The 25,678-nt window shown below is 41.8% G+C and overlaps 2 protein-coding genes across 2 annotated transcripts in view; one reads left to right on the top strand and one right to left on the bottom strand.

Annotated features, from left to right (window-relative positions):
* The window catches only part of LOC124038135 (kynurenine 3-monooxygenase-like), a 46,961-nt gene extending 37,887 nt beyond the window's left edge, over positions 1–9,074 (top strand). The window contains exons 11-15 of the mRNA XM_046353634.1: positions 1,386–1,443; positions 1,690–1,772; positions 4,088–4,189; positions 4,346–4,405; positions 7,988–9,074. Of these exons, the coding sequence (XP_046209590.1) occupies positions 1,386–1,443; positions 1,690–1,772; positions 4,088–4,189; positions 4,346–4,405; positions 7,988–8,128 (444 nt within the window). The 3' untranslated portion in view covers positions 8,129–9,074. The remainder of the gene's footprint in view (positions 1–1,385; positions 1,444–1,689; positions 1,773–4,087; positions 4,190–4,345; positions 4,406–7,987) is intronic.
* opn3 (opsin 3) lies at positions 7,387–24,557 on the bottom strand. Its single transcript, XM_046353636.1, has 4 exons — positions 23,848–24,557; positions 14,476–14,795; positions 11,815–12,066; positions 7,387–10,602 (listed from the first exon to the last, which is right to left on the bottom strand). Exons 1-4 carry the CDS (start codon positions 24,191–24,193, stop codon positions 10,333–10,335), a joined length of 1,188 nt encoding a protein of 395 aa, XP_046209592.1. The 5' UTR covers positions 24,194–24,557; the 3' UTR covers positions 7,387–10,332.
* Between the last annotated feature and the right edge of the window lie 1,121 nt (positions 24,558–25,678).

Genomic DNA, 25,678 nt, shown 5'->3' with positions numbered 1-25,678 from the left:
TGCTTCTAGTTCCTGACAATGCAGTAATAACCAACGAGTAATCTAGCTAACAATTCCAAAACTACTACCTTATACACACAAGTGTAAAGGGATAAAGAATATGTACATAAAGATATATGAATGAGTGATGGTACAGAGCGGCATAGGCAAGATGCAGTAGATGGTATCGAGTACAGTATATACATATGAGATGAGTATGTAAACAAAGTGGCATAGTTTAAAGTGGCTAGTGATACATGTATTACATAAAGATGCAGTAGATGATACAGAGTATAGTATATACGTATACATATGAGATAAATAATGTAGGGTATGTAAACATTATATTAAGTAGCATTGTTTAAAGTGGCTAGTGATATATTTTACATCAATTCCCATCAATTCCCATTATTAAAGTGGCTGGAGTTGAGTCAGTGTGTTGGCAGCAGCCACTCAATGTTAGTGGTGGCTGTTTAACAGTCTGATGGCCTTGAGATAGAAGCTGTTTTTCAGTCTCTCGGTACCAGCTTTGATGTACCTGTACTGACCTCGCCTTCTGGATGATAGCGGGGTGAACAGGCAGTGGCTCGGGTGGTTGTTGTACTTGATGATTTTTATGGCCTTCCTGTGATATCGGGTGGTGTAGGTGTCCTGGAGGGCAGGTAGTTTGCCCCACCTCCTCCCTGTAGGCCGCCTCGTCGTTGTTGGTAATCAAGCCTACCACTGCTGTGTCGTCCGCAAACGTGATACTTCAAAGTGGAAGTACGTTTTTATTTATTTCTTTAAAATTAAAAGCAGAAATTTCTTGAGTCAATAAGTATTCAACTCCTTTGTTATGGCCAGCCTAAATAAGTTCAGGAGTAAAAATCTGCTCAACAAGTCACATAATAAGTTGCACTCTGTGTGCAATAATAATGTTTAACATTACTTTTTAATAACTACCTATTAGTAGATGATTGACACTTTGGATGGTTTATCATTACACCCAGTCACTCTAAAGATACAGGCGTCCTTCCTGGCTCAGTTGCCGGAGAGGAAGGAAACCACTCAGGGATATATAGTTAAAGGAGATATGTCCGTATATAATTTTCAATACTTTTGCAAAAATTTCTAAAAACATGTTTTCTATTTGTTATTATGGGGTATTGTGTGTAGATCGGTGAGAAAAATAGTCGATTTTGAATTCAGGCTGTAACCGAATGAAATGTGGAAAAAGTCATGGATACTTTTTGAAGGCACTGTACATACGCAGCAGGGGTGCCTGTTTCTGTCGCGAGTACACCCCCTGGACAGGACACACATTCTTATTCTTATTTTAAAATATGACACCTTGATTTAATGTCATTTCCAAAATATTGTTGATTCAACATCATTTGAAACAAATAGTTAACTAAGCTTATTTCCAGGGCTTTGAAGACTGCCTTGTTTTCAACGAAATTATGGACCAGCTCAACGAAGATTTCAGTGAGTGAACACACTGCACATTACAGACGGCACAGCAAATGTACTTTGACAGCCAGAGGACCATAGCATTCAAATCCATTTCCCCTGACGTCAAAGTACTTCTACAACAACCAGCTAAATGGGTTTGTTTTGTTGGTGGAGCTGAATATACATGTTTCATTTCACGTACCTGTGTGTGTCTGTGGATGTTGGGAAAATATATAATCTACTTTATATATTTTATGATATTCATTCTGGTTCTTTCAGGTGCTGTTCTGCCTGAGTACACTCGAGTCCGAGTCCCAGACGACCATGCCATCGCAGACCTGGCCATGTACAACTACGTCGAAGTAATTGAGTACCCATTTAGCTTAGTACAAGATCCATTACCAAGGTCTTATTCATCAGGGCAGACGTTTTCAAACATTTTGCAACAGAAACGGAAATTACCATTTCTTATTGGTCAAGTCCAAGTAGCTACTCCCTGTTTCAGTATGTTTTCTACGGTTTGATGCCTAATGAATACAACCCAGTTTTGCCAGGCACAATACAACTACAGTGATCAAACTATACAAATCAAATGTTATTTGCCACATGCGCCAAATACAACCTTACCGTGAAATGCTTACTTACAAGCCCTTAACCAACCATGACGTTTTAATGAGGCTATATACAGGGGGTACCAGTACTGAGCCAATGTGTTGGGGTGCAGGTTAGTCGAGGTCATTTGTACATGTAGGTCAGGGTAAAGTGACTATGCAATAGATAGTAAACAGCGAGTAGCATCAGTGTATAAACAAAGGGGGGTTGTCAATGCAAATAGTCCGGGTGGCCATTTGATTAATTGTGCAGCAGTCTTATGGCTTGGGGTAGAGGAGCCTTGGCTTGGGGTTAAGGAGCCTTTTGAACCTAGACTTGGTGCTCCGGTACCGCTTGCCGTGCGGTAGCAGAGATAACAGTCTATGACTTGGGTGACTGGAGTCTTTGACTATTTTTCGTGGTTTTCCTCTGACACCGCCTAGTATATAGGTCCTGGATGGCAGGAAACTTGCCCCTGTGATGTACTGGACCGTACGCACTACCCTCTGTAGCATACAGGGTGGTGATGCAACCTGTCAGGATGTTCTCGATGGTGCTGCTGTAGAACTTATTGAGGATCTGTGGACCCATGTCAAATCTTTTCAGTCTCCTGAGGGGGAAAAGGCGTTGTCACGGCCTGTTCACGACTTTCTTGGTGTGTTTGGACCATGATAGTTTGTTGGTGATGTGGACACCAAAACTCTCAACACGCTCCACTACAGTCCCGTCGATGTGAATGCGGGCGTGTTCGGCCCTCCTTTTCTCATAGTCCACGATCATCTCCTTTGTCTTGCTCACGTTGAAGGGAGGGGTTGATTTCCTGGCACCACACTGCCAGTTCTCTGACTTCCTCCCTATAGGCTGTCTCATCGTTGTCGGTGATCAGGACTACCACCGTTGTTTCGTCAGCAAACATAATGATGGTGTTGGAGTTGTGCTTGGCCAAGCAGTCGTGGGTGAACAGGGAGTACAGGAGGGGACTAAGCACGCACCTCTGAGCACGCACGCCTGATTTCAGCGACACTGGATCTGGAGAACTCTATGATGAAAAAGCTCCATTTAGATAATGTAGCCATGGTGTCAACCATTTTAATCAATGAAAGAGATAATGTGAGCTGAACATCATATCTGTGTAACGTCATAGGTTATCTACTTAGCTTGGCCTCTGTCTGCATCAATCAATAGCTTTAACGGCCATTCTCATCGATTCAACATCATTTCTCAAAGACGGCTTATACAGTGTGTGATTTAATAGATGGATTAATCTGTATAATCTCCAACATTTAGTGATGCCACACTGAATGAATTAGTGGCACCAAGAAGACAAGATAACACTAAGACCAAAACCAAAGGTTCTCTGAATCCCATGTGATTTGCAGCCTCGGTTATGACAATTATTGCCGTCTAATTAGCATCAAGGATTACTGTTTTTCAAGGATTTCATTTTTCATAGCTCCTGTCTTCCAAGATGTTCAGAGAGACTGTCCACAGGCACAGCAGAGGGGTGTACAAACATTTCCCTCTGCTTGGGCAGAGGTCGGGGAGATTGAGTTGATTGAGTCCGGAGTAATTGACAGCAGGCGAGCTGCCAATGCGACATCACATGCTGACAGGAAGCAGGCTCTCACTAAATGTCCATCCTTTAATTCATCCCTCTGTGCACAAAGACGGCAATTGGTCTTAAGTCTTACCCTCCCCTTGTATACTGCCGCATTAGCCGTGTAGCCATTCTTCCCCGAGATCGCACGTGACACACACAGCCGCAGCACCTTGGCAAGACTCCATTAGAATCATAACAACACCTGATTACGGAGCTAAATGTAGCCTTCACTCGATAGATATAATTGAGAAAATTGGCACCCAATGCCCTTTTAATGAGCTTGTTTGTTCCTGGTGTTTGTGGAGGTGAAATGTTAAAAAGGGCAGGTAATGCAAGTCAAAGTGGTGGGTATATGGTCATTTTGAAAATGACATGTATTCCAGGAGAAATAATGGAGTTTTCAGTATGATGGGTACATGTAATGAATCGGATTCATCCAGAGCACAGGTGGCTCGATTTGCTGACATGTATTTTGTATCTTTTTAGATGCGGTCACATGTCAATTCCAAATGGTTCCTGTTCCGAAAATACGTAGACAATACCCTCCACATTATTATGCCAAGGACAGTAATCCCCTTATATACCATGGCAAGTTTTTTTCGTAATACATTTCACTCCAATTGATAGTACATTTAATACGATTTGAAGTTTGCCTTACTGTGAAGGATTCTAAAAGTCTATTTCTGTGTGTTTCTGTATTTGTGTCTCTTAATGTCTCGGTGTTTCACCATTCCCTGTTCCCAGGTTACATTTACTAGGACAAGGTACCATGAGGCAGTAAAACGCTGGCACTGGCAAGACAAAGTAAGAAATTACATTGTACATTCTTCATTGTACAAGGGTCTTTGAGTGCATGCATTTAGAATGTTCTTTGTGTGCCCTTTCTGACATTTTGAAACTGCGCAAACCATTAACCTACAGTACTACTGCTTTTACAAAACTCTTTTCAAAAGCAAGGTCAGAAAAGGGGAATTGATTATAACCAGAGTGACACAGCACTTTTCTTGTTGCAACCAAAAAGAAGATGTAGTTCCCTGTCTGACAAAGAGATGTTGGTATGGTGGTTGGCCATGATGATTTGTAGGGGTTGAGGTTACTCGTCGAGCCTGTTGGCCCTGGCGCTGCCTCAAATTGTCTGACCTGGCGTCTTTGATGACGTGTCATTTATTTAATAAAGAGAATAACAAATGGATGTGAGGGGGGGGGGGTTCGTCAAAACATTACTGAAGTACAGACTGAAAGGCATGTGTCAGTGAAAGGAGAGATGCAAACAAAGAGAAAATGGTTGGCTTTGAGAATATCATGCACAGCACATCAATGTAACTTGCAAAAGGATGGAGGGATTTTGCAATGAATACTGAAATCTATTTGAAAATCGAAATATTTTTTTTTGTTTGATTTTTATTTCACATTGGCTTTTAGACAAAAGGTTTGGAGATGGAAATGACATAGCCTAATATAGACAGAAGCATGTCTGTTCTACGAAATATATTCCCAAATAAATGTAGTATGTAATGTATGTAATATTTGATTTAGTCTGTTATGCTGTGTGCACTGAACTGACATGCGTGATTGTTGCTGACACTCCGATGTTCAGATGAAGGGAATGAAGTAGTCTATAATGTGCACCACCACAGTGCTCAACTCAAACAGCGGCGTGTAGCCTACTGTAGCTTCTCAAGGAAGTTGGGAGGGCCATTTGAGGGAAGCATGTATTCTGACCAATGACGTGCACTGAGCATACAAAACATTAAGAACACGTTCTCTTTCCATGACATAGACTGAGCAAGTGAATCCAGGTGAAGCTATGATCCTTTATTGATGTCAAATGTTACATCCCCATCAAATCAGTGTAGATAAAGCTGAGACAGGTTAAAGAATCATTTTTAAGCCTCGAGTCAATTGAGCAATTGAGACATGGATTGTGTATTTGTGCCATTCAGAGGGTGAATAGGCAAGACAAAAGATGTATGCCTTTGAACATTGCACCGGTTTGTGTCAAGAACTTCAACGCTGCTGGGGTTTTCACGCTCAACACTTTCCTGTGTGTATCAAGAATTGTCCACCACCCAAAGGATATCCAGCCAACTTGACACAACCTTGAGAAGCATTAGACTCAACATGGGCCAGCATCCCTGTGGAATACTTTTGACACGTTTAGAGTCCATACCCCGACTAATTGAGGCTGTTCTGAGGGCAAAAGAGCGGGGGTGCAACTCAATATTAGGAAGTTGTTCCTAATGTTTGCTATACTCAATGTATATAAACCATGGATTGTTGATGCTATGTATTGGCCATTGAGAGGCTTTCTACAGTATTTCAATTAAAAGGACAAAATTACGTTTTAAGTATTATATATTTTTTTGTAGTGGGGACAGTAACATTAGTAATCTCATTATACTTTAAGGAAAATGTTTTTATATATATATATACATATATATATATTTTTTTTTAATGTTTAGCTCACATAATATAATTGAAACATATGCATTCAGGTGTGTCTAATATAATACATGTTGTAAAAATGAATGTAGACATTAATAAATACATTTCTATAGCTTCCCAAATATATTTTACAACAGTGGGGGAGTGCCAAGATGGAGGCAAGGTATCTTCCACGCAGCACCCCTTACTAGTCATTTAGTGCATATATAAATCATTGATTCTGACAAGCAGTCAATGCACAACAATTCATAATGCAATAGCAGGAAAAAACTCTTAAAACTTCTTATGTCTGCAGGGGAACTATTGAGTAGCTTGGATGATAGGTGGTCCTTCTGTAGCTCAGTTGGTAGAGCATGGCACTTGTAACGCCAGGGTAGTGGGTTCGATCCCCGGGACCACCCATACGTAGAATGTATGCACACATGACTGTAAGTTGCTTTGGATAAAAGCGTCTGCTAAATGGCATATATTATTATTATTATTATTATAGGTGCCCAGAGTAAACGGCCTGCTCCTCAGTCTCAGTTGCTAATATATGCATACTATTATTAGTATTGGATATAAACCACTCTGAAGTTTCTGAAAGTTTCTGTTTGAATGATGTCTGTGAGTATAACAGAACTCATATGGCAGGCAAGAACCTGAGAAAAAATCCAAACAGGAAGTGAGAAATCTGAGGTTGATATATTTTCAAACCATTGCCTATTGAAATCCCTGTTAGATATGAAAGAAGATTCACTTCCTAGTGCTTCCACCAGATGTCAACCGTCTATAGAAATGTGAATGAGGCTTCTACTGTGTTGTGGGACTGAATAAGAACAGAATGCATCAGACTACTGGCAGAGAGCCAGTTCCAAGTCACACGCATAGCACATGTTATCTGCCTGCGTTCCGTTCCTCCCAAAGACACAAAGGAATTCTCCGGTTGGAACTTTATTGAAGATATATGTTAAAAACATCTTAATGATTGATTCTGTACTTAGTTTGAAACGTTTCTTCGACCTGTAACATAACTTTTTGAAGATTTTGTCCGAAAAAATGGTCGCCCAGCACCAGCGTTTGGATAGGTGTACCAAACGCGCTAACAAAAGTTCCAGCTTTGTCAGGAGGAATGGGCCAAAATTCACTCAACTTATTTTGGGATGCTTGTGGAAGGCTACCTGAAACGTTTGTCCCAAGTTAAGCAATTTAAAGGCAATGCTACCAAATACTAATTGAGTGTATGTAAACGTCTGACCCACTGGGAATGTGATGAAAGAAATAAAAGCTGAAATTAATCATACAATGGTGATCCTAACTGACCTAAAACAGATCATTTTTTACTAGGATTAAATGTCAGGAATTGTGAAAAACTGAGTTTAAATGTATTTGGTGTATGTGTATGGTGTAAGGTGTATGTAAACTTCCGACTTCAACTGTACATGGTCCAATATGTTATTTGGCCCATTTTTGGAGGTGGAAATTATATTTTAGATGGTGTCAGCATAATTAGATTTTCATACATTTTGGAATAGAATGTCTTCTTAAAAAGTCATCAAAACTGAGTTTATCAGTCCTTCTACGCAAATGGACTGGAATTGGTCAATCTCACAGTTTAATATATGTACAAAATTATGCTCTTTCCAAAAAATCATGATTGTCATTACTTTCTTACATGAAAGGGGAGATTAACTTGGCTATAGACAATCGATCTGAGACTGAAGTTTCAGTCATCTGATTTTTTGTTGTTGTTACTTAAACACTTTTCTTGTTTTATTCTCATAACATTTCCTTTCACTTTTGATTTCCTTTCACCTTGTGCTCATTTCTAGTGCTTTTAAATCTCAAATTGTGCTATTTAGTTTTCCTGTAGCCCACATTTTCAATATTTAAATAGTCTTAACGATGGAGGATCATTTGATTTCCAATTTTTAAGAAACTGAATTATTTTGTTCCCCTCAGGTGATCAACCAAGGCCTGTTATGTGTGGCAGCATCTGTTGTGGGAGGCTCCTACCTTCTAGTCAGATACCACCCTAATATGCCAAACATCTCCATCGAGCAGCTGTGGACCAGGCTGCAGGCCCTCAAGAGTCCCTTCTGAGGTTTTGTGGGCTAATACCTCTTCGTCCCAGATAAAGGGGTGAAAACGGAGCTACAAACAAGATGGTAAAAATACAGTGTTCTGTGACCCAATTACCAATGTAATTTTTTCATAATGTACATTTTATTGACTGTAATTAAAGGCCTGTGGGGCACATTTTGTGTTAATGTACAGGTAACTGCCAAAATGATACCCCTCTTTCAATGTTAATGAGAATTATTCTTCTAGCCATGGTAACCAAAATAATGGGCAACTAGGCATTTTTATACATAACCCTAAGCATAATAGGCTGTTAATTTCTTAATTAACTCAGTAACCACACCTGTGTGGAAGCACCTACTTTAAAAATACTTTGTGTCCCTCATTTACTCAAGTGTTTATTAATCATTATTAACCAACATCCAACTCGTGTCAGTCATGTTGCAGTAATTAAACATTCCAGATAATTTGTGGCATAATATTGTCCCAGTTCCATGTGAGGTCAACATGCCAGAAAATAACTTAAGTGGCATTTTTGTGGGTGTGTTGAATCAAACATAAATACAGTAAATAATGTTCGAGGCCAGTACCTTAAAACCACAGTATTTATATTTTTGATTGAGGTTGCACCTGCAAGGATATGAGCTAAAATAAGATACTCTGGTCTTTTTTATTTAACTAGGCAAGTCAGTTAAGAAAAAAAATCTTATTTTCAATGATGGCCTAGGAACTGCCTGTTCAGGGGCAGAATAACAGATTTGTACCTTGTCAGCTCAGGGGTTTGAACTTGCAACCTTCCGGTTACTAGACCAACACTCTAACCACTAGGCTACCCTGCCACTCGTCTTAATGCTGTGCCATGATCACAATGTTACTGCTCAACAATACAACTGTAGTAGTCATGGCTGCATGACCCGTGTTGACAAATAATTATTTATCATTAAAGTTATAAACATTGTTAATACAATTTGCCTTGATGTGAGTGTTATTGAATTAATGAATTTGCAGTTGCTTGTGGCGGAGTTATGGCTTGCAAAACCTGTTGATTAATTTAATGAATTTGAGCTCTTTCACACTTGCTCACTTCTTAATCATGGAGTCCTTCACACAGCATAACATGTTTTGAGCGAAAGAGGACAAACATCTAAGGCGCACACATTTTTATGAAAAATGTTTTCTGTGGGATAAACCAGACCTATATTTCTACTGTAAATGTCAAGCTCAAAGTGGTAGCTACTAGCTAGGCTGATGATTGGCTTGCTCTTACGACAGTCTCAGGTCACCACAGATGTACGTATATGATGACATGGTGCCTATATAGAGCTGAATAAGATCATCTCCTCATCAACTCTACTCATAGGGGACGACGCGGGAGGCTTATGAAGGGAGCTCCTTCTGCAACCTGGAGCCGCAGGAGTTTCTTATCGCTGCCGCCTGTGGAACCAGTCTGATCTTGACCACAATCTCCTCCCTCTTTAATTACATTCATATTATTCTACGTAAATAATTCCACGAAATGTCATTTCACAGTGATTGCACTTATCACGCTAGCGAGTGTGGTGACAATTAAATTAGGAAGATTTTTTTAAATATTTTTTTTAAATACATCTCATCTGTGGCTTTCTTAAAATAGGATCTCTTTCTCACATCCAGATACAATAAAGGCGGAGAGAGTATTGTGCAGAATGTGCTGCTGCAATTTTGCAATGCTTTTCCCATCAGTCATTCAGCACTGCTGCACTGCACTGCACTGCTGCCAACCAGGGAAATAATAATTATCAACATCACTTCCTCAGCCAATCACTGATCCATTAACACTGCTAGCCTCCGGCATCACACAGGAGGTCCTGTTTAAAAACACTAAACTCAGGATGAGACTATGTCGAAGGCTGGCTGACACGATTACATAGGCGCTGTTGAAAATAACAGGGTACAAGTTGAGAGAGATACGTCACAAATTCACAGCTACATCATTTGTTTACCACAACTGTTGGTAGAAAAAGTGTTTCCTGGCGAGACAGTCTGAGAACAGGACATTAAACACTTCCAGTAGTCTTGGGTCAAAAAGGTGTTTTGGCTTTTGAGAGGAAACACCTCCGGGTTTACTGCATCATGAGAGGAAGTTCTGAGGTATACAGAGGAACAGGTGTTAGATGGAGGTGATTAGTCAGTTCCCATGGTGGCCTGGGTGTAGCATGACGTACTGCAGTACCCATAATGCTCTGTCACAGCGGCCGCACCTGGATGACCTCTGACAACATACGGCCACTCTTGGAGGTGGTGTCCAGGTGGTGAATGTCGTTGTTGGCGATGATGAAGATGATGGAGGAGGAGCTGAAGGTCACCCTCTTCTTTGGTCGTTCCCCATCTCCTCGGTGGGACATGAAGATTGGGCGGATGGGCCGCTCGATGCTCCGGGCCAGGGGGCGGTCCTTGACGCTGTGCTGAATCCATGAGAGCCGGGAGCACAACAGCTGCAGCAAGCAGCGCCGGAACTGCCAGAGGAACAGGAGGAAGAGGAGAAAAAAGAGAGAGGGAAGAGTGGTGTTACTCAAATGGAAGTATTTGTTCACTTTTCCAAAAATAAAAGACACTATGGTAATGCTTTAACATTAAGTGTTCGAGTCAATTCGTTCAAAGCGTTGTTGGGCGATTGACATTTTAAGGTAGCTTCAGATTGAGACGGCATATGCAGCGTTTACCGTGAATTTCCTGTTGCAGTAGGATTACTTTCCTGCTGTAGCAAACTGGCTCAAATTAAGATCCTACAAGATCACAAACTTTTACAGATGAACCATTGAGAGCTTCCTGTCGTGCTGTATGATCTTTTTTCAAAGAGGGCTATCTTCTGTATCCCACCCCTACCTTGTCACAACAAAACTGATTGGCTCAAACGTATTAAGAAGGAAAGAAATTCCACAAATGAACTTTTAACAAGGCACACCTGTTAATTGAAATGCATTCCAGGTGACGACCTCATGAAGCTGGCTGAGAGAATGCCAAGAGTGTGCAAAGCTGTCATCAAGGCAAAGGGTGGCTAGTTTGAAGATTCTCAAATATAAAATATTTATTGATTTGTTTAACACTTTTTTTTTTACTGCATGACTCCATATGGGTTATTTCATAGTTGATGTCTTCACTATTACTCTATAATGTAGTTGGTACTGTATATATAGTTATACTCCGGACTCGAACATTGCTCGTCCTAATATTTATATATTTCTTAATTAAATGATTTTAATTTTAGATCTGTGTGTATTGTTGTGAATGGTTAGATATTACTGTACTGCTGGAGCTAGGAACACAAGCATCTCACTACACCCGCAATAACACCTGCTAAATATGTGTATGCGACCAATAAAATTGGATTTGATATGATATTCAAGCCATACTGCAAAACTAAGTGACAACATTATCGTGAACGTTTACAGAGATGTTATTTTATTGTTGAAGTTAATCAGTGTGGTATGTTGAAGGGACATTACACTCCAAAGTTTGGTAGATGTTTTTAGCCCTCAAAAGTGGTATTTTGCTGAGATAAATCCATGTCATCTGTTTTATATATTCAGCTATTATGCTACATTGAGGTCTGAAAACATCAGATAAACTTTGATTTTGAAGTGTGTTTCCCTTTAAATTTGGGAAAAGGCTTGTTTCAAAGCCTTTCTGCTATCAGCATTAGTGTGTCAGGTGAGAGGTCCCATCACCTTTCTGCTCATGGAGATGTAGATGAGAGGGTTATAGGCCGTGCTGGACTTGGCGAAGAAGGAGGGGATGATGGCGGCGGCAGGGGTGACCATGCTCTTCCTGCCAAAGGCTTCCATCATGGACACCACGGCGTAGGGCGTCCAGCACACCAGGAAACAGGAAATCATCAAGAGGAACATGACGGCCACCTTTTTCTCGTAGCGCAGGATCTTAATAATCTGCACTGTCTGAAGGTCCTGGATGGAGCGGAGCTGTTGGGAATGACAATAGGAAAGAATCTCATCACTCACTAAAATGGTCTCATTAGAATATGTAAAAAAATATATAAAAAACATTCCAGTGATACACTGAGTATACAAAACATTAAGAACACCTGCTCTTTCCCTGACATAGACTGACCAGGTGAAAGCCACAGTATGATCCCTTATTGATGTCACTTGTGAAATCCACTTCAATCAGTGATGATGAAGGGGAGGAGACAGGTATGATTTTTAAGCCTTGAGACAATGGAGACATGGATTGTGTTTGTATGCCACTCAGAGGGTGAATAGGCAAGACAAAATATGTAAGTGCCTTTGAACGGGGTATGGTAGTAGGTGCCAGGCACATGGGTTTGTGTCAAGAACTGTAATGCTGCTGGGTTTATCCACGCTCAACAGTTTCACGAATGGTCCACCACCCGAAGGACATCCAGACAATTTCACACAACTGTGGGAAGCACCGGTGTCAACATGGGCCAGCATAACTGTGGAACATTCAACACCTTGAAGTGTCCATGCCCTGAGGAATTGAGGGGTGGGTTATGTGTCACTTGTACTGACATTATGCACTCCCTACAAAAAATAAGATTCTCTCTGCAATGTGAATGTCAGCTAACTTCTGTCGGACCTGTACCGAAGATAAAGAGAGGATCTTTAATGAAAGATGATATGCTTGATCCTGTGGTTGTTAATGTAGGAGAGAAGATAAAAGTCTCCGTCTTTCTTATGCTTAAAAAGATGAGGCCACAGAGGACACAATGACATTGTCCCATGACATCATTATGTAGTCTACGTATCCGTTTGCATGAGATAGTGGGTTTACTGATATACCTGTCAGCGTAGCAGAGCCACACCTGAGGCGTTGTCCATTCAGTGGTGCTTAATGTTGGCATCGGCCTCAGATCCCCAAGCGCATGCACTAGAATTTCATTTGTCGGCTACTACCTCATTTTGCCATTGTTTGGTCGAGTTCACATTGTTTGTCTTGCATCCTTGATGAATGTAAGTACTAGCCTACCTTTTATAAGGCACTGGGCCTTTTATTTAAAGGCCCAGTGCAGTCAAAACCGTGATTTTTCTTTGTTTTATATATATTTATACACTATGAGGTTGGAATAATACTGTGAAAATTATGATTATGCCTTTTAGTGTAAGAGTTGTTTGAAAATGAGCGTCTGTTTTGGTGAGATGGAGTTTTGGCCTGCCTGGTGACAATTATAAAAACATTTTTTTTTTACCATTTTAATTTAAAACAATCACAGTAAGGTACTTACATTAACTGTTACTCAGAAATGATTTCATATTATAAAATGTCTGCATTAAACCTTTAAATGAATTATGTAGATGTATCTGTTGATTTGTCCACTTTCCCCCAAAAAGTGGTAATACTTTAACATTAAGAGCTCGATACAATTAGTAGCTCTGAAGGATCAGCGTTGTAGCGAGTTTGAAATGTAAAGGAAATTTCCGATTGAGCCAACATGTGCAGTGTTTACCGAGAATGCAGGTTCCGCGATCACGGGAACATTGCCTTTAAATTTAAATCACGCTATATCTCGGATCTTCATTGCTACGGATTGAATCCAGCCCTAAATTGCTCTTAAACATGTCAGCATATGTCATATGCTACAGATGTAAGATTTTAATTGGATCCTTCTTTTGTTGCACAGCAGGAAAAGCAAACTTGTAGTGTATTCAAGGTTTAAAAATGCTTTTAAAGTTTGTCATTTCCACATTCAAATGTCAGTTTTGATTTTTCCTAATTAAAAAATATATCAACACCTATCAAAATTGTTCAGTACATTTAATCCACATAATAATTCACATTTCCTGCAGCTGCAGGATGATTTTTCTGCTGTAGCAAATTGGCTCAAATTAAGATCCTACATCTGTATACGCTATAGCCATACTACAAGTGACAAAATGACATTATTGTGAACATTTAACGTTTACAGAGAGTTTATTTGACTGTTTTAGTTCATCAGTGTAGTATGTTGAAGGGATATTACATTCCAAAATCAAAGTTTGACAGATGTTTTTAGCCCTCGAAAGTGGTCCTCAGCTGAGATAAGTCCATGTCCCAGGTCATCTGTTTTGTATATTCAGCTATTATGCTACAATGACAGTCCACCACATCATACCCAAAAGTTTCCTGATTAGCAATGGGTACTTCGTGTTTAATTTAATTGTGTATTAGAAACACAGTGTGAGATCAATGCGAGGGGATTTTGCCAGTGGTTGAATGGAGAACTAAGCTTCCCGGGAAAATGTTGTCCTAGGTTGCAACAGTAACCAAGGGGGGCGGGGACTGGCTTAGCGAAGGGTCACCATATTAAAACATGAAGCAATAGAAGAAAATGGGAGAAAGAGACAGCAAGACTGCCTTGTCCTTGTTCTTACCATTTGCACTGTGTAAAGAATGTTCCCGTAGCAGTAGATCATAATGCCCACTGGTACGAAGAAGCAGGCCAGGAGAAAGAAGAGGACGAAGGAGGAATCGTTAGGGTCCTTGGAAGTCCAGTCCAGAGAGCAGCCTAACTGGTGGATCTCCAGAGTGTAGCGGTTCCACCCCAGGAGAGGAGCCCCTGTCCAGACCAGGGAGTAGAGCCAGATGTAAGTGATGCACCTCCAGGCCCAGGGGAAGTCCACCACCTTAGCATGGACCACCCGGATGTAGCGCTCATAGGCCAGGGCAGAGAGACTCATGATAGACACGATGCCTGGAAAGGAGGGAGATGGGTGGTGATGCTGAGTAATGACTAGCGAAACTGGGTTATGAAATATATATACCGGTAGGTAGGCCCTGATTGTTACTGTCTATTGGTTATTACACTGTTGTTCTCTACACGGTAGCCCCGAAGTTAGAGAAGCGGGCCAGCAACTGGGAGGTTTCCTGTTTGAATCCCAGTGCCGACAGAGGAAAGAAATCTGGCGGGAGTGAGCCGGGAACAGGGAGGGTTGCTGGCATCAATATCTGAACTTAACTTAACCCCCTAAACTGCTCATTGGGCGCTGCACTGCAGCTGCCCACTGCTCTAGCCTCTCTAACCGATTGTGTGTATGTGTATGTGTATGTGTGTGTATCGGAGGGGTTGGGTAAAAGAAGAAGATACATTTCTGTCTGGACTAATAAAGTATACCTTATCTTGGGGGGCGGCAGGTAGCTTAGCAGTTAAGAGCGTTGGGCCAGTAACCGAAAGGTCGGCTAAAAGCCGTCTAAAATCTGCCGATGTGCCCTTGAGCATGACACTTCACATGAATTGCTCCATGGTCACAGTGAAACCTCAGAGGGTGTCTCAGGGAGATTTGGATATGCAAAAAACTAATTTCCAATTCACATGATTATGAGTGAAATAGGACCAATGTAAGCACCCACCTGATGATGATTTTATTACAGTTATTACTCAGTCCTCAATCAAATATTTTCTCAATATTCAGTATCATAAATATCCTATTGCAGGGGTCTCCAACCTTTTCTAGCATAGAAAATGTAACTTGTCACAAGCTACAATTTTTTTGATAGCCATTAAAGTAGGTACTTTCTTCTCTCCTCCACCCCCGAAACATCTCCCCAGGTCCTTGGTGTACAAGAGATGTGTTTTCTGTCAATATACCCAGCGAATGTTTAATAAACAACTCTAAGGGGGACCCGTAAAATAATATTTGGTATTTTCCTGAATTCTGTTTTCTCTGTTTTATTTGTCCTGTTTTAGGATTTTTTTTATTCTGTGTTCTACTCTTAATATGACAATTATTCATAGAGAAACAACGCAAATGGATGGTCTGAGTCCATGTCAATGCCCAAATCTCATCAGAAATCCATCCATAAGGTCTGGAAGAAAAAAAGGAACACCTTATTTTTCTTGTGTAAATCCCCTTTAATTACATTCAGTTTCTCCATTGTACAGCAATTACTTTTGCCAGACATTTGGTCCAATCAACAATCAACTACCTGCCCTTCAGGGCATCCTACACCACCCGATGTCACAGGAAGGCCAAAAAGAACATCAAGGACAACAAACACCCAAGCCACTGCCTGTTCACCCCGCTATCATCCAGAAGGCGAGGTCAGTACAGGTGCATCAAGCGGGGACAGAGAGACTGAGAAACAGCTTCTATCTCAAGGCCATCACACTGTTAAACAGCCATCACTAACATCACTGCCAACATACTAACTCAACTCCAGCCACTTTAATAATGGACAAATTGATGCAATCAATTTATCACTAGTCACCTTATATACCATACATTACTCATCCCATATGTATATACCGTACGCGATACCATCTACTGCATCTTGCCATCTTAATGTAATTAAATGTATCACTAGCCACTTTAACCAATGCCACTTTATATAATGTTCTCATACCCTACAGTACTCATCTCATATGTATATACTGTACTCTATAACATCTACTGCATCTTGCCATCTTGATGTAATTAAATGTATCACTAGCCACTTTAAACAATGCCACTTTATATGTTTCACACCCTACATTACTCATCTCATATGTATATACTGTACTCTTACCATCTACTGCATCTTACCTATGCCGTTCGGCCATCACTCATTTATATATTTTTATGTACATATTCATATTAATTCCTTTACACTTGTGTGTATAAGGTATTTGTTGTGGAATTGTTAGGTTAGATTACTTGTTAGATATTACTGCATGGTCAGAACTAGAAGCACAAGCATTTCACTACACTAGCATTAACACCTGCAAACCATGTGTATGTGACAAATACATTTGATTTGATTTGAAGTGTTGCAACACAGCTGCGTTGCATTATAGAGGGAGCTGTTTGAGCACAGTGTTACTGGACACTATAACACAACTAATACATAAGGTGTCAGTACAGGTCAAACGGACAGGACCACGCTGCATGAGTGCAATAGGTGTAACCGATGCAGGATGTTCTTAGATAGTCATCTACATTTAGAGTCGAATAATGTGTGAGTGGTTTCACATGCTGTAGTAAATTAATATGGTATCAATAATCTCTAGCATTGAACTATTTTTCTGAGGGGATTTAGAGTGCCTGTAGGCTAATTATAATGAATTGTTTTAAATATATATATATATATATATATATATATAATAATTAATTAATAATTAATTGTAAACAGCATCTTTTTCAGTGTCTCTGCATTGGTGCAGGCTGTTCTTCTGTAGGGTACACTGGTATTGAATGATATTCTGGGCTGTTTTGGCTACTCTTGTGCACTTAAAAAAATCCATCACATTTTACTGATCTGTTCAAAAGCAAATTTGGATCATAGTAGTAATAATAATAATAATAATATTAATTGATTCAACTAGTATAGCACTATTCATTACATAAAAAATCCCAAAGCGCTTTAAGGCAACAAAGAATACAAGCAATTTAGAAAAAACAATACAAGACACTCAATTTAGTATGATATGTTACGTTTCATTACATTACATTACATTACATTACATTTAAGTAATTTAGCAGACGCTCTTATCCAGAGCGACTTACAAATTGGTGCATTCACCTTATGACATCCAGTGGAACAGTCACTTTACAATAGTGCATCTAAATCTTAAAGGGGGGTGAGAGGGATTACTTATCCTATCCTAGGTATTCCTTAAAGAGGTGGGGTTTCAGGTGTCTCCGGAAGGTGGTGATTGACTCCGCTGTCCTGGCATCGTGAGGGAGTTTGTTCCACCATTGGGGGGCCAGAGCAGCGGACAGTTTTGACTGGGCTGAGCGGGAGCTGTACTTCCTCAGTGGTAGGGAGGCGAGCAGGCCAGAGGTGGATGAACGCAGTGCCCTTGTTTGGGTGTAGGGCCTGATCAGAGCCTGGAGGTACTGAGGTGCCGTTCCCCTCACAGCTCCGTAGGCAAGCACCATGGTCTTGTAGCGGATGCGAGCTTCAACTGGAAGCCAGTGGAGAGAGCGGAGGAGCGGGGTGACGTGAGAGAACTTGGGAAGGTTGAACACCAGACGGGCTGCGGCGTTCTGGATGAGTTGTAGGGGTTTAATGGCACAGGCAGGGAGCCCAGCCAACAGCGAGTTGCAGTAATCCAGACGGGAGATGACAAGTGCCTGGATTAGGACCTGCGCTGCTTCCTGTGTCAGGCAGGGTCGTACTCTGCGGATATTGTAGAGCATGAACCTACAGGAACGGGCCACCGCCTTGATGTTAGTTGAGAACGACAGGGTGTTGTCCAGGATCACGCCAAGGTTCTTAGCGCTCTGGGAGGAGGACACAATGGAGTTGTCAACCGTGATGGCGAGATCATGGAACGGGCAGTCCTTCCCCGGGAGGAAGAGCAGCTCCGTCTTGCCGGGGTTCAGCTTGAGGTGGTGATCCGTCATCCACACTGATATGTCTGCCAGACATGCAGAGATGCGATTCGCCACCTGGTCATCAGAAGGGGGAAAGGAGAAGATTAATTGTGTGTCGTCTGCATAGCAATGATAGGAGAGACCATGTGAGGTTATGACAGAGCCAAGTGACTTGGTGTATAGCGAGAATAGGAGAGGGCCTAGAACAGAGCCCTGGGGGACACCAGTGGTGAGAGCGCGTGGTGAGGAGACAGATTCTCGCCACGCCACCTGGTAGGAGCGACCTGGGCCGCGCCGGAGATGCCCAACTCGGAGAGGGTGGAGAGGAGGATCTGATGGTTCACAGTATCGAAGGCAGCCGATAGATCTAGAAGGATGAGAGCAGAGGAGAGAGTTAGCTTTAGCAGTGCGGAGCGCCTCCGTGATACAGAGGAGAGCAGTCTCAGTTGAATGACTAGTCTTGAAACCTGACTGATTTGGATCAAGAAGATCATTCAGAGAGAGATAGCGGGAGAGCTGGCCAAGGACGGCACGTTCAAGAGTTTTGGAGAGAAAAGAAAGAAGGGATACTGGTCTGTAGTTGTTGACATCGGAGGGATCGAGTGTAGGTTTTTTCAGAAGGGGTGCAACTCTCGCTCTCTTGAAGACGGAAGGGACGTAGCCAGCGGTCAGGGATGAGTTGATGAGCGAGGTGAGGTAAGGGAGAAGGTCTCCGGAAATGGTCTGGAGAAGAGAGGAGGGGATAGGGTCAAGCGGGCAGGTTGTTGGGCGGCCGGCCGTCACAAGACGCGAGATTTCATCTGGAGAGAGAGGGGAGAAAGAGGTCAGAGCACAGGGTAGGGCAGTGTGAGCAGAACCAGCGGTGTCGTTTGACTTAGCAAACGAGGATCGGATGTCGTCGACCTTCTTTTCAAAATAGTTGACGAAGTCATTTGCAGAGAGGGAGGAGGGGGGGGGTGGAGGATTCAGGAGGGAGGAGAAGGTGGCAAAGAGCTTCCTAGGGTTAGAGGCAGATGCTTGGAATTTAGAGTGGTAGAAAGTGGCTTTAGCAGCAGAGACAGAGGAGGAAAATGTAGAGAGGAGGGAGTGAAAGGATGCCAGGTCCGCAGGGAGGCGAGTTTTCCTCCATTTCCACTCGGCTGCCCGGAGCCCTGTTCTGTGAGCTCGTATGATATGTATTAATCTGTGGATGTCCATCATCCATTTCACATGATATGCTATGAATTGCAATTCGTACAATATGTTACGAATTTGCAAAATCACAATAGGTAACAAACTTGAAAAACCCATGATAGGTTACGAAATTCAATTTATTGTTGCTAACGTTAGCTAGGTGGCAAAAACTAATGTTAGGTATCTGGCTAACGTTAGCTAGGCTAGGGGTTAGGGTTAAAGTTAGCTGACATGCTGACCAGCTCCCAAGTGGGTGGGCCTATGCCCTCCCAGGCACACCTGTGTCTGCACCCCCAGCCACTGTAGAGCCAGGCCCAGTCAATCAGAATGAGTTTTCCCCCACAAAAGGGCTTTATTACAGACAGAAATACTCTCCAGTTTCATCAGCTGTCGGGTGACCTGCAGTTGAGTCCGGTTGGATGCACTGTCAAATTATCTAAAACAACATTGGAGGGGGCTTATGGTGGAGAAATTAACATTCAATTATTTGGCAACAGCTCTGGTGGACATTCCTGCAGTCAGGATGCAAACTGCACACTCCCTCAAAACTTGAGACATCTTGTCATGTCTTGTCCCTGTGCTTTCTCTTCTATTCGTTTCCCCCTGCTGGTCTTATTAGGTTTCTTTCCCTCTCTCTATCCCTCTCTCTCTCTATCGTTCCGTTCCTGCTCCCAGCTGTTCCTCATTCTCCTAACGACCTCGTTTACTCTTTCACACCTGTCCCCTATTTTGCCCTCTGATTAAGTCTCTATTTCTCTCTCTGTTTCTGCTTCTGTCCTTGTCGGATTCTTGTTTGCTGTTTGCTGTGTTCTTGTTCCGTCCAGTCGTGTTTTGCCTTATCTTCAGATGCTGCGTGTGAGCAGGTGTCTCTGTCAGCTACGGCCCGCGCCTACCCGAAGGGACCTGCAGTCTGTTGCCGCTTATCCTGCAATTCCCCTCTACAACTAGAGGATTTCTGTTTTCCCCGTTTGGACATTTCCTGTAAAGGATTGAGGATTATGTTATTTCTGTTTGGACTTAAATAAACTCAGTTTCTGTTAAGTTGCTTTTGGGTCCTCACTCACCAGCATAACACATCTGTGGCATTGTGTTGTGCTATGCCAGCAACAACAAAAAACACGACACTAAACAATACATTAATTGCACTATAATGGTGCCCACAAACTGTTAGGGCTTTCAGAAAGCTGTCCCAACAGCAGAACTTTCTTTTCAGCACCATGGGGGTGAATCCTTACCATTGCTACACCTGGCTATCAGTAGGGCCTTGTCTGGCAGTGAAACAGTTCTTTCAGCCTCATTTACTGCCGTTTAAAAAAACAAAGCTGACATGGCTGACTTGCTTAAACAAACATGATTTCTACTGACAATTGATAAGCAAGCAGTTCGCTACACCCGCAATAACACCTGCAATAACATCTGTTAAACACGTGTAGTGACAAATAAAATTGTATTTTATTTTATTTATATGTACAACTATGGCATAAGGGGACATCAACAGGATAAGAGGCATTCCATAATTTTAATTAAGACATTAATGAGCCAGCTAGGACGGACGTAGTCAATCTAACTATTTGTTCAGCACTTTTAAAATGTACAGCGACAAAATTCAGAATATGGGCCGTTCTTACAGTATTGTCCCTGTACACCAAGTCAGAACCATAGCATAAATAAAGGGGCATATAAGCAGACAATGAAAGCTCTTACAATATTCAATGATTACATTTCTATAAAACAGGCTATACGCACCACCAAGTCAGGGGGGAAAGGACCAAATTATTAGGGTGAGGCACATGTGCTACTAACAGCTTACTACACAGCATACACTTTGTATAACTATCTTAGCTACAGTATACATATATCCCTGGCATAGTACATATAATACATTTATATGTAAGACATTTATATGTATGCTGCAGCATACAAGACCTTTTTGGACTCACCTAGTTGTGCTGTGCTCACTTGAACAGGAAGGTGGCCCTGTGGTCCTTGTGGGCAAATGAACCTTTGTCATTAACCTTTGTCATCAATGTCTGGCATTCTCTGGATTTATGGTGCTTTCAAGACAATTGGGAACTCAGAAAAAAACAAAGTCGAATCATGACGTCAGTGATCTGCAGGTCAGAGCTCCAGAAAGAGGCCTGAATTCCAGACCTGGAATTCCGAGTTGGGTGACTGTTCAAAGCATATTTTCCCAGTCAGAGCTTGTTTTTTTCAGAGATCCCAGTTGTCTTAAATTCACTGAAGTCCAGTGGTGGAAAATGTAACCAACTGTCATAAATTGAGTAAAACTAACCTGGTGACCTTGGTTGACGCGCACTGCACCCGGCCCGCCATGGGAGCCGCTGGTCCGCGATGAGACAAGGCCAAACCCTCCCTAACCCGGACGATGCTAGGCCAATTGTGCATCGCCCCACGGACCTTCCAGTCGCGGCCGGCCCTCGACAGAGCCTGAGCGCGAACCCAGAGTCTCTGGTGGCACAGTTAGTGCTGCGATGCAGTGCCCTAGACCACTGCACCACATGGGAGGCCCCGGATGGGCACTTCTAATGTTACTCTATGGCAGCACCCAAGGGGCTTTAATTTCCGAGCTCTACCCATAGATTTTGCGGTGACGTAGTGTCTCCATGAGTGACAGAACACTGAGCCAATCACAGTGCAACGAGAGAAGATAATATATATATTTTTACATTGCTTGCAAACTGGTATTAACAAGTATTTATTTCAAAATAAAATGCAAAACAGGCAACAACAAAAAAACGTTTAGCTAAACAGGTGGGGCTCAAAACAGAATGACGGGTCACTACTGATGTTGTGTGACAAAACTGCACATTTTAGAGTGGCCTTTTATTGTCCTCAGCACAAGGTGCACCTGTGTATTGATCATGCTGTTTAACCAGCTCCTTCATAAGCCACACCTCTCAGGTGGATTGATTATCTTGGCAAAGGAGAAATGCTCACTGACAGGGATGTAAAACAAATGTGTTTAGAGAAATAAGCTTTTTGAGAAATAACATTTTAGAGAAATAAGCTTTGTGCATATGGAACATTTCTGGGATCTTTTATTTCACCTCATAACACATGGGACCTACACTTTACATGTTGCGTTTATATTTTTGTTCAGTGTAAATTGAGTGTCCTGGATTTACATTTGCTATGTTACCTCTAGTCTATGAGACCAGGCTGGAAAAAACAACATCACAACATCACGAGCTGGACAGTCATTAGAAAGTTCATGGCTTGAGTGGTCATCTGAGGGAGGTGGTGAAGTGGGGCGAGAAAGTCCGGGGGGTAGACAAGCAGACAGCACTGTCTTACCAAGGTGTCTCGCCTTAGTGAGGTGCATAGTGAGGTGCAATTGGGGCATCAAAGTGAAATTACCATGCTGTTTTATCCACTACAGTAACAGTATGTACTACGGTAACACCCATCCATCCAGCCATCAAAAATGAACCATTTGTTTTTGGAGATCAGAAATATCATGATGTGATATTGTAAGAAGTTTACATATATGTATTATATATCGGAAAGACGAGAAAAATCACCCATATAATAAATACAGTAGGTCAACCGTGTGGTTAGCCAACAGTAGGTTGCGTGTGCCTGAGAGAGATGAGGGTAATAGAGAGAGAGAGAGAGAGAGAGAGAGAGAGAGAGAGAGAGAGAGAGAGAGAGAGAGAGAGAGAGAGAGAGAGAGAGAGAGAGAGAGAGAGAGAGAGAGAGAGAGAGAGAGAGAGAGAGAGAGAGAGAGAGAGAGAGAGAGAGAGCATGAAGGTGGCCCTAACCAGCTTCAAGTTTTCATCCACATAGTGATCTGCATAGTGGCAATGGCATTCATAAACATCAACAACTATGCAAAGACTGGTTTCATAAATCAATAGGGAGAAAGTGGGCTAAAGAGTTTTCACTTAGAATAAGATGGATGGGAATTGTCCCCTGCAATAGACTTTAATTGGACCACTTATGAAAATGCAATAGCTCAAAATACTAAACTTCTTTATCAGAGTAGTTTTAACACATAAAAACATGAAACACAAATTAAATGGAAAGGATGCCACTAAAAATTATTTGGATTACTTCAAATATATAAAAACATATTTTGAATTAACTCTTAAAGGGATAATATGCGATTTATACATCCATTTATTTAAATGATATATAGGCTACTTATTGATTCTTGTAGAATATATAATCAGTTTTGATATTGTTTGATCTTCAGATTGGCCTTTAATATGTGTGAATCTCGGTGCGACACCCAGAAAGGACTGAAGTACTACTAACCAAATAAACTGTTGCTGAATCCGTCCCAAATGCATGTTGCCGAGTTCCAGACCCATCCGCCTTTGATGCACGAAACAAACGTAAAGTTAATTCCAATGACAGACACCAACACGTCACTTATACTAATGTTTACTATTAACAAATTTGTGGGCGTCCGGAGTCTCTTGAATCTGTAGTACAGCACGATGACAATAATATTGTTGCAAAATCCGAAGACTCCGATTGTTCCGATGGCAAAAGCAAGGAGTTTGTAAGTACCAACCGCAAATATATATTCTTCTGTATTTTTTTCAGTGCTAGCTAAATTCGCAGGATTTATTGCTTGAATAACTTCGCTCCCAAACATTGTGCGCGATGACCTGTCTAGTGTTGCTAGGAGGGAGGATCTTCTGCGCTGCAGTTAGATTATTAAAGCTGCTTTAAACCAGTTAAACGTGCGAAAGCTCTTTTGAGAAAACAGGGCAATTTTCCTGATGATGGAAGGCTCAAATGTAGAGTATTTCTCGAGGAGTTACATCCCCAGCAGTCTCCATCCGTCACTATAATTAGTTGGCATCCACTGTACCCTCCAGACGGGTAAAGTTGTGTTCGGGACATATCTACATTTTCACACGACCCTCCCCTTGTATTTTAAAATAATTTGAATTCCCTCCCCTTCAGTAGAATTAACTGAAGAAAAAATAAATGCGGGATTCGCAGATCACCACAGAGGAGCTCATTGTCCCTGCCTGTTTAATTACTTCATCATTCGAGCCGGTAGCAGACAATGATCAGCTAGGGGAAAATACAATTTTCCACCAACAGGTTTCTGTGTCAATGCACCACACAACCAATAAACAAAACATACCGACATGATTTGCGTTTTTAACTCCGCAATAAATAGACTATGTCAATCTCGACAAACAGAAAACACGCCCCTCCCTACCTTGTAAGCGTCCCCATATCGAAAGCTTTGTTTGACAATCTCTGAATGTCATTAAATGTTTTTGGTGTTTTGTAACAGATGTCTCTTTCCATTCATCAAATTGCCTGCACAGTTTGGATTGATTGATAGATTTGATTTGTCAGTAAAAAAAGAAAGACATACTCAGGAAAAAAAACACCTCTCACTGTCAATCGCGTTTATTTTCAGCAAATTCCACAACTGAGACATAAACTGAACAAGTTCCAAAGAAGTGACTAACAGAAATTGAATGTGTCCCTGAACAAACTGTGTAAAACCATGGAATTTGATAATCATGCCAGACAAAGCCTTTTCAAACAACAGAGCTGCTTTTCATCATTAAAATCCCCTGAATGAGAGTCAACAAAGAGTAATACAACAATTGAAAATATGTTCAAAATCAAAAGTAACAGTCAGTATCTGGTGTGGCCACCAGCTGCATTAAGTACTGCAGTGCATCTCCTCCTTGTGGACTACACCTGATTTGTCAGTTCTGGCTGTGAGATGTTACCCCACTCTTCCACCAAGGCACCTGCAAGTTCCCGGACATTTCTGGGGGGAATGGCCCGAGCCTTTACCCTCCGATCCAATAGGTCCCAGACGTGCTCAATGGGATTGAGATCCGGGCTCTTCGCTGGCCATGGCAGAACAGTGACATTCCTGTCTTGCAGGAAATCACACACAGAACGAGCAGTATGCTGGAGGGTCATGTCAGGATGAGCCTGCAGTAAGGGTACCACATGAGGGAAGAGGATTTCTTCCCTGTAACACACATCATTGAGATTGCCTGCAATGACAACAAGTTCAGTCCAATGATGCTGTGACACATCGCCCCAGACCATGACGGACCCTTCACCTCCAAATCGATCCCGCTCCAGAGTACAGACC

The sequence above is a fragment of the Oncorhynchus gorbuscha genome, linkage group LG06, assembly GCF_021184085.1.
Source record: "Oncorhynchus gorbuscha isolate QuinsamMale2020 ecotype Even-year linkage group LG06, OgorEven_v1.0, whole genome shotgun sequence".
NCBI lineage: Eukaryota > Metazoa > Chordata > Actinopteri > Salmoniformes > Salmonidae > Oncorhynchus > Oncorhynchus gorbuscha.
The sequence above is the reverse complement of the archived record's forward strand: the minus strand, read 5'-3'. Positions and strand labels throughout refer to the sequence as shown.

Bases quoted from the DNA above. Each gene is read 5' to 3' on its own strand.
- opn3 (XM_046353636.1), bottom strand. From the start codon at position 24,193: ATGTTTGGGAGCGAAGTTATTCAAGCAATAAATCCTGCGAATTTAGCT. The intron at 12,067-14,475 runs GTAAGAACAAGG...CATTCCCAACAG, and splicing joins TTCTTTACACAGTGCAAATG to CTCCGCTCCATCCAGGACCT. The intron at 10,603-11,814 runs GTGATGGGACCT...TTCCTCTGGCAG, and splicing joins ACATCTCCATGAGCAGAAAG to TTCCGGCGCTGCTTGCTGCA.